We start from the raw sequence: 13,631 nt of genomic DNA, 5'->3' as shown, positions 1-13,631 counted from the left end.
GGACCAAAGTAGGACAAATGCGAATGCCATTACTGTGGGAGAAAATTGGCTTGTGAGATTAAAAATGGGACTTCTACAATGAAGAAGCATCTCGAATTGTTCTGCAAACAATACAAGGTATGGAAAGATGCTAACGGTAATGATCCAACTCAAACTGTTTTTACTTCTGATGGTGCTGGTGGTAGTCTTAGGGCAGTTAAAGTTTCAGAAGCAATATTTAGAGAGGCTACCAATGAGTTGATAGTACTTGCAGAGCTACCCTTATCATTCATAGAGTGCTTGGGTTGAAGACATTTCTGCTCCAAGGCTCAAATGTATAAACCTCATTCTAGGAGGACAGCATCGAGAGATATTATGGAGATTTATGTCAATAAGAAAGCAGCTATGAAGAAGATTCTTGGGCAGAACCAACAGAGGTTGTCATTGACTACGGACATATGGGTTTCAACAACTACTGGAGCGCGTTATATGGTAATAACTGCTCATTTTGTGGATGCTATGTGGAAGTTAAGGAAGATGGCCATAGGATTCAAGAGTGTTGATGATCATAAGGGTGAAACAATCTGTAATGTTCTCCTTCAGTGTCTAGCCGAGTGGGATATACAGAGAGTGTTCTGCATCACAGTAGATAATGCTACAGCAAATAGTTCTGCTATGACTAAATTTAAGAATGCTATGAAGAACATTGGAGATGATGCATTGATATTGAAAGGTAAGTATATGCATTTGAGGTGTGCTACGCACATATTGAATTTGGTTTTGAGAGAAGGTTTACAAGAGGTCGACAGTAGTGTGGCTGGAATTCGAAATGGTATTCAGTATGTGAGAGCTACAACAAACAGACTCAAATCATTTGATTTGCGACTTGAGGCAGTGAAGATTAAAAGGGGAAGTGTACCTTTGGATGTGAAAACAAGATGGAACTCGACTTACCTCATGTTAGATCAAGCTTTGAAGTTTAGGTTGGCATTTGAGAGGATGGAGGCTGAAGATAAAGTGTATAACGATTACTTTCTAGAAAAGGTGGATGGAACGAAAAGGATTGGACCAATGCCATCTGATTTTGATGAAGTTGAGAGGTTGGTTTCTACTCTTGTCATATTTTATAAGTCCACATTGGTTCTTTCTGCTTCAAATATGGTTGCCTCTCATAAACTCTACAATGAGATAGTTTCTGTTACTAAGAACCTGAGTGAGTTAACTACAAGTACAGATCCTGAAGACCCTTTGAAAAAGAAAGCTTTGTCTATGTTAACAAAGTTGGCAAAGTATTGGGATCCATTTGGAGATCAAGTTGAAATGAATAGGTTGGTGATAGTAGCAAGTGTTTTTGATCCTAGAAAGAAAACGAAATTTGTTGAGCTCTGTTTCGATGCTTTGTATGGGAAAGGCAGTATGGAGTCTGTGCATCTTTTAGCTGATTTGAATAGTATCTTGAAGGACTTGTATGATGAGTATAGTAGAAACAGTTTACTAAACAAGACTGGTTCATCTTCTCAGTCACATGGATCATCTTCCCAGTCGTAGACCCGAGAGCAAGTTGCACCGGATTTTTGTCAGAAAGCAGGTATTGTTGACATGGAAAACGTATTTGATGAGATGGTGATGGAAAAGGTAATTTACAGCTCCTTTAATGAGTTGGAAATTTACTTGAAAGATAATGTGGAGAAACCAAGTATTCTTAAAGGTACAAAATATGATTTGTTATCTTGGTGGAAGGTTAACAGTGGGAAATATCCGATTTTGTCTCTAATTGCTAAGGACATACTTGCAATGCAAGTGTCTTCAGTAGCCTCTGAATCTGCGTTTAGCACTAGTGGTAGAATTTTAGAACCGTATAGGAGCTGTTTAACACACAAAATGATAGAAGTGTTGATCTGCACCAAGCAATGGCTAAAAGCTGAAATTCATATCAATGAAAAAGGAGTCTCCACAGTAGAACATTTGCTTTCGGAAGTTGAGCATGATGATAAACTTTTGAGAGGTAAGTTTTCTTTTTATTGTTTAACTCTTTCTACAATTTTGAATATGATTTTGATTGTTCTTACGGTTTTTCCTTTTTTTTATAGAGTATGAACCTGAATTCACGCATTTGGACAGCTAATCTTGAGAATGAGTCACCCAGATGATCTTTATAGTTTGAACTTTGAATGGTTAGTTTAAGTATATACTATATAGTCTCTACTCTCTACTCTTTGTATTTGTCATTATTCTCATTGTTGTTATTGATATTTGTTTCATTTTGTTTCAGGAAATTTCAAATCAAAGACATCAATCACCAAGTTTCTACTTTCTATCTTCTATTTCTAATTTTCTATGTTGCACTTTCACATCTAAACTCTTCTTTGCTTTCACTCTTTCAGCAACTTGAATTTGTTATCACTTATCACTTTTCTATCTCTTTCAGTTTTTGGATGTTAAATTTGGAGTTATATTCTATGTTTTCATTAGTTATGTGTAATAGTTATGTGATTTTGGATGGTAAACTGCAGATTTAGGATGGTAAACTGCAGATTTTTTCATGTATTTCAGGTGTAGTTCGGGTTTCGGTTCGGGTTTTTGTTGAGTTCGGGTACACTTTACCCGAAACCGAATAGAACCCGTTTTTTCGGGTTTTTGTTCTGAAAATTGTAACCCAAACCGACCCGAATCCGGTACTACCCGAACCGAACCGAACCCAAATATAGTAAAATACCCGAATGGGTTCTATTTTCCATTACCCAGTAACCCGAACCCGTACGGGTAACCCGAATGCCCAGGGCTAGTACTGACCCAAACAGAAAACTATAATTCTTTTGGAAATAAAAAGGCTTGAGTTTTATAATTTCATTAGAAATTATATTTTTAAAACATTTACAATGTTTTTAAAATTTGTTGAACTGCAAAAATAAACTAATAAACCACCTTAAAACAAATTTAATCACATGCTTATTCTAATATCCACATATTCCATCATTTATATTAATTTCATATATAAATAACAAAATGTACAAATAACAAATATTTTCCATAAAGGTTAGGCTTTAACTTTTATTCTAGAATAAATATATAAATATATATATATATATATATATTAATGTGTATATATATTATTAATAAATGATAAAACTAAAACATATTCACGGGTATTTTCGGGTCGGATAACAAAACAGGTAATAGAACGGGTGTTAAAAATTATATTAATACATAATACTCGATCTTTATTTATGGATAATATAATTATAATAACTCGACTTTAAAGTTGCGGGTATCCTTTTTTCGGGATTGGTACGATCCGAATAGTAGGTCAAATACAGATAACGAGTATTAGTGCCTAAATATACCTATCAGGCCCAACGATTGACCAGTGCAATGAGTGCATTTGCATTGGGACCAAAAAAATTAAGACCCAATAAATTTAAAGTCCAATGAAATTACACTAACCTAAAACTAAACTATTGCTTCTTTTCCTCTTTTGATTCGATCTCACCTGCTTCTCAATCCTCAACAAGCAAAATATGTCCCTACAGCTTTATTTTACTGATGAGTTTGCTTCAGATCATATAAACAAAATGTCATTATTCACTTAAAAATGTATTTTACTTCTTTTTATATATATTTTTTTTGGATCCAATTATTTAGTTAAAAAAAGGATATTTTTTTTGTGATCGCACCGGATTACTCCGTTGATTACGCCGGCGCTGATACTTATTAGTAGTTTAATATGACTCAAAACTTATCATATAATACTATATTATATAATATGTAAATAAACGATACAACATAATTATAATCTTAACAAATAAAAACAAATAACAAAATAAAAAAAAAATTGCACTACCCGTACGGTCATTATCTAATAATATAATATTTATTTATATACCTTTATATTAGTCTCACTAATGCCCCATATTAAATATATGTCTGCATAGTCTTCTTACTAGATATGTTCCTACGAAATACATTAGAGTTGAAACTTTGAATTATCCACGCAAAATTCGACGCAAGTCATTTCTTGTCTTTGTTTACTAGCTACTTTTACTATTTTAGCATACCGAGTATGTATTTTCAATGCATTCACACTTTAAAATAAATGCTATGAGCATGCTTCATCTAGTGTTATTTATTTTTAGTATCTCTAGAAATTTTATTTGGAGGACCATTAAAAATTAGAGAATTTTCCCATTGAAAAAAAACAAAATTTTGAAGAAAAAGAAACAGTAAGAAGGTTAAAGGTAGTTTACTGTAGTTGGAAACATTTTTTTCGTCATTTACTGGAAGGATTTTCAGCAGTGCTCGTACAACTTTAATCAACTCCTACAAACCTTGTGTTGTTTTTTTACACATGTGATATGGTTCAAGAAACATTATGATCCCGGTAAAAATATTTTATGGGTCCGCTACTGATGTAAAATACACACAAAATTACCAAACATACAATTAAAAAGCAGTAGACTTCATTACCAGAGTAAAAAGACCAAACAAACAAACAAACAAACAAACAAAGAAGAATATATATACGTATCAGGAGTTCCATCGAGATTTCTATAGAATATGACTGTGTGAATAAGTTCTATATTAAAAAGATCAGCTTGTAACGGAGCAGAACAAATCACGAGTTTGATCGGTTGACTATTATAACATTTAGTTTGAGACATCATCTTGTATATAGTAAAGATTAAAATATATTTTTAGTTCAAACAAATTACTAGACTCCCACCATACACATCAGTAGTTATTCATCTTGGAAATGAAAAAAGTCTAAGGAAAGGGGGAGAGGTGGACGCCGAGAGCGGTGAGGTGGTCATCAGAGCTTCTTCCGTAAAACCCGAGGATCTTCGAGCCTCGTCCTCCTCCAAGCGCAAAGGACTTTCCCTCGAATGATCCTAAAAGTAGCGACTCGTTGTCCTTGTGCAACCGGAACGCTATGGACGTGATGTGACTCTCAGTGTAGGTTCCCTCCACGGCTTCGATGTAGTCGTCAACGGCAACCTGATACTGTATAATCTGTATATAAAACCATAAAAATATATAGTTCTATATATGAAATTAAACTATTAAATTAGAAAATTAATAAAACAAAAAATTCCACCTCGCGAGTTTTGGTCGAATCCCCATGAGTGGCTCCGGTTCCCTCCACGGCTTCGATATAGTCGTCAATGGCAACCTGACACTGTATATAAAACCATAAGAATATATGTAATTAACTATTAAATTAGAAAATTAATAAAATAAGAAATTTTCCATAATAATACGATACCGTTGCAGTAGTAGAATCCCCATGAGTGGCTCCTGTTACAACTACGATACCGTTGCAGTAGTTGAACTTGACAAAGGTGATACCATGATAATTGAAACCTACAGTCACATGCTTCACATTATCGAAAACGCCATCGTCCCACTCGTCTCCTCCAACTCCACCGCTCACTTGTACTCCCCTGGGGTGTGCAAAGCGGGATTCAACCTCGTTCTGTTGCGTTATGCCCCTACCGGTCATCGTGAACGTAGGAACTTGGACCAAACTGGGGAAATAGGTACGGTGACGAGGATGATAATACTCAACCAAATCTTTTATTTCAATTTGATGGAACTTATCTCCCTTGGCAATATAAATGTAAGCTTTTCCCTCCTTGTTATAACAACACATTACAAGAGTCATGAGACTTTTATCTTCAACGATGAAGTAACTTGGCGGGTAGTAGTTGACTTTTAAACTCGACCATTCAGGAAGTAACACACTCATCAAATTCACCCACTCTACACCTTCTCCATCCCCATTTTTAATCTTTTCTTTTGTCACCCAAATCTCTACAGCCCTTGGGTTATAGAACACTTGCTCTAAATACGAAAATCGATCTTCCCTATATACGGCAAGTGATGAAATAGCATTGCATGGACCACGTGCGTTTTTAGTAGGCAAGATACAATAGGGTTCAAATCTCTCCGTGGAAAAGTCAAAACTTTGAATAAAGTGCTCACGAGACTCATAATTAAAAGCAACCCAATATAAAGTCCCATTTAATGATACACTATAGAACGACTCTAACTGCCATTTATCAGATGCATACTCGTACAATTTCCATTCGTCGGATCCAAAGTCGGTGCAGACCACGGACATTGTATTGGTATTACGATTAGACCTAAAGATCTTGTAGTGCTTGTCAGGTCTACTATTGTCGTATCCCATCCCATTGAAATCATAGCAGTGATCATAGGTACTAATCCATCTAATCTGTCTTAACCATGGGTTGCAAACCGCGACCCCTTTGTACGTAACATAAGTAAATAAGCCTTCACAATATTCGACGTGCATGGGCATTGACAGTTCATAACCAGGAATATCTGAGGGTAATTTATGCACCTTTATTGATGGACCGTCAAGATTAACGTCCACTGAACAAATCTTGGACTCGGCAATCAAGATGAATTGTGGACGGGCGAGACCCATGCCAATGTTGAAGAACCTCCGTTCCTTGAAAAGCGTGTTCCATCTTTTGCAAACAGAACTAAGTCGAGCGAAATTTTTTGTTGCATCTATATTCTGTTTATTAAATTTTTGGAGTATTTCATCCTCCAAATCATGTGGAAGTGTCTCAGCTGGTTGCATCATATATATTCTGTTTATGGAAGCGGTTGTTTATGATTTATTTTTATAAACAATTCTGTCTAGCTATTACAATAGGACTCTATATATACAGATGGATATGTCAGGATGTGTATAACACAACTTTAATACTTACAGATACTGGTACTATTACCACATGAAGAAAATAATTACAACTCTATTAATAGGTGGAAAAATGAGCAAAAAATAAATATACTTTTGTCCAAAAATGAGATGATAGATATGAAGCAATTAAAATTAATTCAAAAAATATATAAACAGATATATGTTTTAGATTAGATGTGAGTGAACAGATTTGTATCCTATTAATGAAAATCAAATAAAATCTGGAAATATATAATACAGTAAAACCTCTATAAATTAATAATGTTGGGACCATGACATTTTATTAATTTATAGTGATATTAATTTATCTATAAATTAATAATTATTAAATTTATAGATATATTTTGACTTTTTAATTATAAAAATTATGAATTGAGACAATTTTAGTAAAATAAGATTAGATTTTCAGATATTATCAATTTAGAATTGAATTTGTAATATTTAGAAAACATTATTGACAGTAAATTACAAATAATCTATAAAAATATCAAAATAAAAATGATGCATATGTAGAAATTGAAAACTTAAAAAACTTAGCTATTTTGATCCCTCTTTAAAACATGTCAAATTTGATTAAACAATTAAGATGTATATAAAAAGTATACTTTTTAGATTTTTTTTATCAAATAAAATAATTAAAAAATATAAAGTATTCTATGATTATGAAATGAAGTAAATATTAGCTGATGTCAAAAAGGAAAAGTAAATGTTACTCCCTCTCTATTAAAATAGATTTAGAAATGAAGTAAATGTTTTAGAAATTTATCTTGTATTACAAAAATATTGATTTTCTATATTTTTATTAATTAATGCTATGAAATTGTAGATTTCAAGATTCATTAAATTAAGAATTTAAGATTTAATGAACTACTATTGGTTAATAGTTGTGAGAAATATTTTAGAGAAATTCCTTTAAATACCACTAAAAAAGTTTTTTTTCCAAAAATACCACATTTTAGTTTTTTTCCCAAAAATACCACAAAAGTTTTTTTTTCCAAAATTACCACTAAAACAAAAAATTGAATTTTAAGAATGTAGAATTATTTTTTTTTATGTTTGGGTTGACAAATTTAGTTTTAGGGTTTAGTTTTTAGGGGTAGGGTTTAGTATTTATAATTTAGGAATTAGTTTTTAGTATTAGAACTTTAGTTCAATTATGTGGTATTTTTGGAAAAAAATACATTTTAGTGGTAGTTTTGGAAAAAAAAATTAAAATGTGGTATTTTTGGAAAAAAAAAAATTTTAGTGATATTTATGACAATTGCCCAATATTTTATTATATATAAAAATACATTTATGACTAAACATTAATTATTTTCTTAATCTATGTGAAAATCTTAAAAAATCTTTTATGATACAAAGGGAGTATCTAAATTGGTACGACGGCACCTGTTTATACCGATCTTTCATTCTTGGTCTGGTTTGTTTCTTTAGCCGCCACCACCACTGGAGTTTGTTTCTTAGCGTAAATTGTTAATTCAGTATAATAGGGGATGTGGTAAAGCTTTTTTTTTTTATTTGTTTTGTTTTTTTGATAAAGATGAGTTGTTACAGTTTTGCATATTCACTAGGATTTACCTCGTGGTACACCATGGATCTATTTATTTATAGAAATTAATTAAATAGATTAATATGTTGAAAAGATTAGGTTTTTGTATAGTTAATATAAATGTTACAATATTATATATATGTTGTTGTATTTGCAAATTTACCTCGTAGTACATTTCTTTGTTTTGTAATATAAATATAACAATGTTATATATATTTTGGTGTCTTTTCAAAAATACAATGAACTATAATTAAACACAAATTTGCTAAAATAATTATATGAATATATTACAGCTGTATTTGTAAATATATTTAGATTTTTAATAAAATATAAGTTTTTGTATTGTTAATATATCTATAAGTATGTAACATTATTAAACTATAATAGATTATATTTAATTTTCTATTGAAACACAACTTTATAAAATTTTACAAAACACAAAATATAACAATTTTGGTTACAATATAATTAAAATATATAGTAATCTATATATATTTTATGTGTTTTAACCCATAAAAGGAAATTATATGCAAATGATTAAAGATATATAACGATAATTTTATTATTGAAAGAGTTCATATATGAAAAGAGGAACTATCTGCGATCTATGTTTTGTTCTTTTGCTAGCAAAACGATTTTTCGGTTCTCTGTTCCAAATTGTTCTTCTGTAAATATTTCTCACAAAATCTTACTTAACATAGAGATATTCATTCAAAACTAGGCATGTCAATTAGGGCCAAAGGCCCGGCTCTGAAAAACAGCGGGTTCGGGCTTAAATATATATATGTCCAGAAAAATCGGGCCTTTCGGGCTCAGCCCGTTTGGGCTATAGGGTTTTTCGGGCTTGGCCCGACCGGGCTCGGACCAGCCCGAAAAGTCTTTTAACAAATATATTTGTATTTTTCTGTTCACATTTTTATTTGATTGCAGTATTTGATTAATAATTTATTATAATTAAAGTTTTAAACTCTAATCCTAGTTTTTATATTTACCTAATAACCATACTTAATACTTTAAAAATTTTTTATCTATGATATTTTATATGAGTTATATATTAGTTTACTTGGTTAAAGTATCAAAATTTTGTTTATTCTTAAACTTTTTATATTAAATTAAGTTGGTTGTAATGAATATAGATGAGTTATTAAATTTTTAATTGATTTTTTTTATAGTGCACCTTCAAACACTGTTTTTTAAGACTTATAAATTTGAACTTTTGATCAGTAAGCTAACTCCGAAAAAGCCCTGTAGCCCTGTTAGGGCCGAGCTCGGACTTTGAAATATAGGCTCGGAAATATTTCGGACCGGGCCGGGCCAAGCTCAAACATATGCGGACTTTACGGGTTCCAGGCCGGGCCGGGCCGGGCCAGCCCGATTGACACCCCTATTCAAAGCCCGATTGACACCCCTATTCAAAACTAATGCATGATTGTCTCCATTTAAGTAAATTACTCTAGAGAAGAAAATAAAATAATCCACCTGCTATACAATCACACGAATCAATTGATGAATCGGTTTGAACTCACACGGAAGATTACAAAAGTTACCAATACTTGGGTATATAGACATACAGAAGTTTACACGACAATTGCAAATACCTTGAAACCCCACAAAAGCAATTATAGTTAATGCTCTAGAGTCCAAGATTGAAATGAAAAGAAACAAAATCTGCCACATGATTTATTAAACGAAGAATAATATAATACGGTTTCACCTAATATACAAAACTTGAGAAATGACATCAATTGACAAAATGTGTGTGTGTTTTTTTCTTTTTTTTTTTGTGTTTGTTTACTGTAGTGGCTTGTTAGAGCGTTATAATACTTAAAAAAAATTTTGAGGGTTTTTGTGTGAGTTAGTAGAGAAAATATTGAGAGATGTTTAATCTAAAAATTTTGGAATGGTTGATTAAGTATATGCTATTATTATGCTTGTATGTAATTAATTTTGTTACTATATGATGTTAAAATATATTTAACATTTTTGATTTAGTTGACTGCATTGCTACATTTAAGGAAGTTGTATATTGGATTAATAATCTGGAGAGTCATTAGCCTATGGTGAAATCTTAACAAATATGCTTATGCTTGATAATTAGTGCCGATTTTTTGGCGTAGAAATAGTTTTATATTAGAACCAAAATATTACCATATCTTTAATATTGTTTTTAATTTTGACTAACATAATTAATATTGTTTGAAAACGACTGCGAGATCTTTGGCAATAATATAATTTTGGAATGTAATTAAGTATAATCCGAGTTTTAGTCATTTATGCAGTTATTTATATATAAAAAAATATTTAATTCATCATCAATAGTATACGTATCCATCGTGATTTTAATATTGATACAATACTGGAGTTAATAGTGCGTATATACGCTACTAAGAATTAACCAAATTTGTATGCGATTTTTTTTAATCTTAATTAGATATTGCCTAACATGTAATTGTCTTTAATTGGGTGCTATATTATAGAGATGCTGCAACTTGCAAGTAAATCTTTAATTAATGTTGCAATTTTCTGATTAATATAGGTATAACTACTTACCAAATTGTTTGTGTACTTTCGATATTTTAGAGATGTTGCAAATTGTATATTGGCTAAATTTTAGGGAAGATCCGATTATCACAAGCGGATAAATTGTTTAAAAAAAACCCGACTCGTGTGATAAGGTAAGAAAAGATCCGATTTATTGAATCGGTTTAAATGCTTTAAAAAAATCCGACCCGGGTGTTAAAAAGAAGGAGACAAATTTGTACTCCAAAAATGTATAGATAGATGCTGAATGTGTTGTTCATTATGACGGTCAAACATGTCTAAGCCCTTGAGTTCATAAACCCTGTTCTTCATTACAAGAAACACATTCCTCCATCACTTTTTTGGAGCAGCCCGCAGATAGGGAAGATGCAATCAGCCGAAACATTGGACACCAGCTCGAAATGATGAATGATGAATGAGTGGGGTGGCTATTTTAATAAACAGATCGAAGGTGTTTTATATTGTGTGTGTTTCCGGCTAACAACAACCTAACGCAAATAAAAATAGGATAGGTTTATGTTGTGGGATAACAAAAAAAAACATCTAACTCTTTAGCAGTGCCTCCCAAAGAAAACTCTTCAAGTGCTCCAAGTCTTTAGCAGTGTGCCTCCCTAACAACACTTTCACTTGGGATGCAGGCATAGTCACATCAGATATATGACCATCCAGACCCTGGAGAGATGCATGTAAATGATCACCAACTATGTTTGTGTCCCTCTATCTATAGATAGATTCGTTCATGGGTTAAGCAAAATGAGAGATATGTACCTGGATGGTTAGAGTTTCAAGCATAGGACACTGCTTAAGCAGCTGCGGCAGTAGTCTCCAACCTCGTTTATTCTTACTCCCAAAAGTCAAGCTTACCAGATTGTTAAACACCGGTAGTATTAGTCCATGTTTAACACATCGAGAGATCACCTGAAATACACACACGCACACGAACTTCAAGAATGTCTAAAAGCTTTTTTTTTTTAAAGTTAATAGAAGAAAGTGGCAAAACTTACATCAGCAGAATTGGCAGAAAGATGCAGGGTCTTAATGTGGCTTATCCCTGTAAAGAGACCCCATATATTTGGCCTCTTGATCTCTTTAGAATGATAACGAAGGTCTAGCCTAGCTTCGACTAGGGACTTCAAGTTAACTTGTGGATAGCCAGACAGGGCATAATCGGAGTAGTCCAGGAAGACAAGACTTGGGGCATCAAATGAGATCGTCAAAGAGCCAATATCAAAGTTAGAATCGTATTGAACTGTTAGTTTATGGATGGTCCGACTGGATATGCAGTATGGTTGTGCGTAAAAGTCATTGTGACGTACAAAAAGCTCCTCGAGCACGGGACAACCAGGAAGAAGCACGTAACACAGATCTTCATATTCAAAAAAGATAGCATCGATGAAGAGAGTCTTAAGCGCTGGAAGAGACAAATCTGGAGGAAGCTTTCCTAAACTAATCTTGGTTCCCAGTGAAAGCTTAACGAGCGTCTTGCTCGTGTAGAGCGCAGGAGGTAAAAAGATTTCATCGTGAGGAGCTAAACTAACGTGCAGGTCCACTACGCCACGCTCTAAGACATTACATACCCAGCGGACCACATGATCCATCTCAGAGTCGTCACGAACGTGATATCTTAGAGAGAATCTCGTGATAAGAGAAGCGCATTGCAATTGCAAAGCGAGTGTTCTATCGACAAAGTTCCTGAAGCACTCCCGGAGGATCACATCCCTCTCTAGTTTACCCTCTTTATTCCGTTTCAGAGATGCAGAATCATCAAAATCGAGACTATCCCTCAATGCGAACACATCCCTCCACTTTCTCGAGAGCACAGATGTTGAAGCAGCCAGTTTGGTCGGAACTCTTGACAAGATGTCGCCCAGAACCTCATGAGGGAGCCAGCTGATTGCATCATTGGAGCCAGTATTCAACTTGAACAACATTTAACAAAATCGCAACCAATTAGGTTTCCGAAAGCTCAAATCTCTCTACCTTAATCTCACAATTACAAGAGGAAATTAGGTTTCCCTCAAACTCGCAACAACCAATTAGGTTTCCTAAAGCAAGCTCAAAATGACATAGATCTCTCTCTACCTTATTCTCACAATTACAAGAGGAAATTTCAAAACGTAATCGAAGGGAAACGAGAGAGAGAGAGAGAGAGAGTTACCTTAGCTTTTCGAGCGAGATAGTCTCTGCCAAACTTTCCTTTGACAAGTGGTCTCCCGATCTCGTAATCAGCCAGGTTCCATGGCTCCTCAGTATCTCCAGCGTCAGATTCTCTCGATTTCTCACTCATTTTCTACGACTCCGACGACGGCGAGAGAGAAAGAGTTGAAGAAGAAGAGCAAGTTTTTTTCTTACTTTTTAAGATGATACCGAGACAGAGAGATAAAGAGTTTAAGAAGAAGAGCAAGGAAACTTTGAATTCTAAATTCTCTTCAATACGCAGCGTTTCGTAAGTCTTGATTCACCTGCTTCACCAACTGACGATTTTACCCTCTGCATGCTCTCTAATTTCTGAACTACCACAGAGCCGTGTACAGTTTGCTAGACCTTATTATTAGGGCATCTTCAATAACTCTCTTCATTTTGAAGGGAGTAAATTTTGAAGATTTGAAGGTTGTTTGTTTCAACAATCAATCCTCAAAAAAATTCTTCAAAACTAATTAATTTGCAATATAGTCTTTAATATTTACAAAATTCACTAATAACGATAAAATCTCATAAATAAATATATAACATACATTTAATTTATTATACAATCCAAAATATTATTTATTTTATTATACAATACACAGTATTACATAATAAAGGTTACATGATAATATAAATTACATATAT

At 33.1% G+C, this 13,631-nt stretch overlaps 3 protein-coding genes across 3 annotated transcripts; 1 reads left to right on the top strand and 2 right to left on the bottom strand.

Moving 5' to 3' along the window:
- Positions 1-354: 354 nt before the first annotated feature.
- Positions 355-1,527, top strand: LOC147944899 (zinc finger BED domain-containing protein RICESLEEPER 2-like). The gene has a single exon (XM_087512765.1). The coding sequence runs from the start codon at positions 355-357 to the stop codon at positions 1,525-1,527; it is 1,173 nt and encodes a 390-aa protein (XP_087368891.1).
- Positions 1,528-4,538: 3,011 nt separating this feature from the next.
- On the bottom strand, positions 4,539-6,828 carry LOC104788209 (jacalin-related lectin 38-like). Its single transcript, XM_010513924.3, has 3 exons — positions 5,240-6,828; positions 5,072-5,152; positions 4,539-4,986 (listed from the first exon to the last, which is right to left on the bottom strand). The coding sequence occupies exons 1-3, from the start codon at positions 6,587-6,589 to the stop codon at positions 4,741-4,743; spliced, it is 1,677 nt and encodes a 558-aa protein (XP_010512226.3). The 5' UTR covers positions 6,590-6,828; the 3' UTR covers positions 4,539-4,740.
- A 4,380-nt stretch (positions 6,829-11,208) lies between these two features.
- On the bottom strand, positions 11,209-13,192 carry LOC104788208 (F-box/LRR-repeat protein At1g06630-like). The gene is made up of 4 exons (XM_010513923.3): positions 12,958-13,192; positions 11,804-12,718; positions 11,568-11,717; positions 11,209-11,471 (listed from the first exon to the last, which is right to left on the bottom strand). The coding sequence occupies exons 1-4, from the start codon at positions 13,084-13,086 to the stop codon at positions 11,343-11,345; spliced, it is 1,323 nt and encodes a 440-aa protein (XP_010512225.1). The 5' UTR covers positions 13,087-13,192; the 3' UTR covers positions 11,209-11,342.
- Between the last annotated feature and the right edge of the window lie 439 nt (positions 13,193-13,631).

The sequence above is a fragment of the Camelina sativa genome, chromosome 5 (assembly GCF_030686135.1).
Source record: "Camelina sativa cultivar CO46 ecotype springtype chromosome 5, ASM3068613v1".
Lineage (NCBI taxonomy): Eukaryota > Viridiplantae > Streptophyta > Magnoliopsida > Brassicales > Brassicaceae > Camelina > Camelina sativa.
The sequence above is the reverse complement of the archived record's forward strand: the minus strand, read 5'-3'. Positions and strand labels throughout refer to the sequence as shown.

Bases quoted from the DNA above. Each gene is read 5' to 3' on its own strand.
- LOC104788208 (XM_010513923.3), bottom strand. From the start codon at position 13,086: ATGAGTGAGAAATCGAGAGAATCTGACGCTGGAGATACTGAGGAGCCA. The intron at 12,719-12,957 runs GTAACTCTCTCT...ATGTTGTTCAAG, and splicing joins ATCTCGCTCGAAAAGCTAAG to TTGAATACTGGCTCCAATGA. The intron at 11,718-11,803 runs GTAAGTTTTGCC...TGTGTATTTCAG, and splicing joins TTTCTGCCAATTCTGCTGAT to GTGATCTCTCGATGTGTTAA.
- LOC104788209 (XM_010513924.3), bottom strand. From the start codon at position 6,589: ATGATGCAACCAGCTGAGACACTTCCACATGATTTGGAGGATGAAATA. The intron at 5,153-5,239 runs GTATCGTATTAT...TTTTATATACAG, and splicing joins GGGATTCTACTACTGCAACG to TGTCAGGTTGCCATTGACGA. The intron at 4,987-5,071 runs GTGGAATTTTTT...TTTTATATACAG, and splicing joins ATTCGACCAAAACTCGCGAG to ATTATACAGTATCAGGTTGC.
- LOC147944899 (XM_087512765.1), top strand. From the start codon at position 355: ATGGAGATTTATGTCAATAAGAAAGCAGCTATGAAGAAGATTCTTGGG.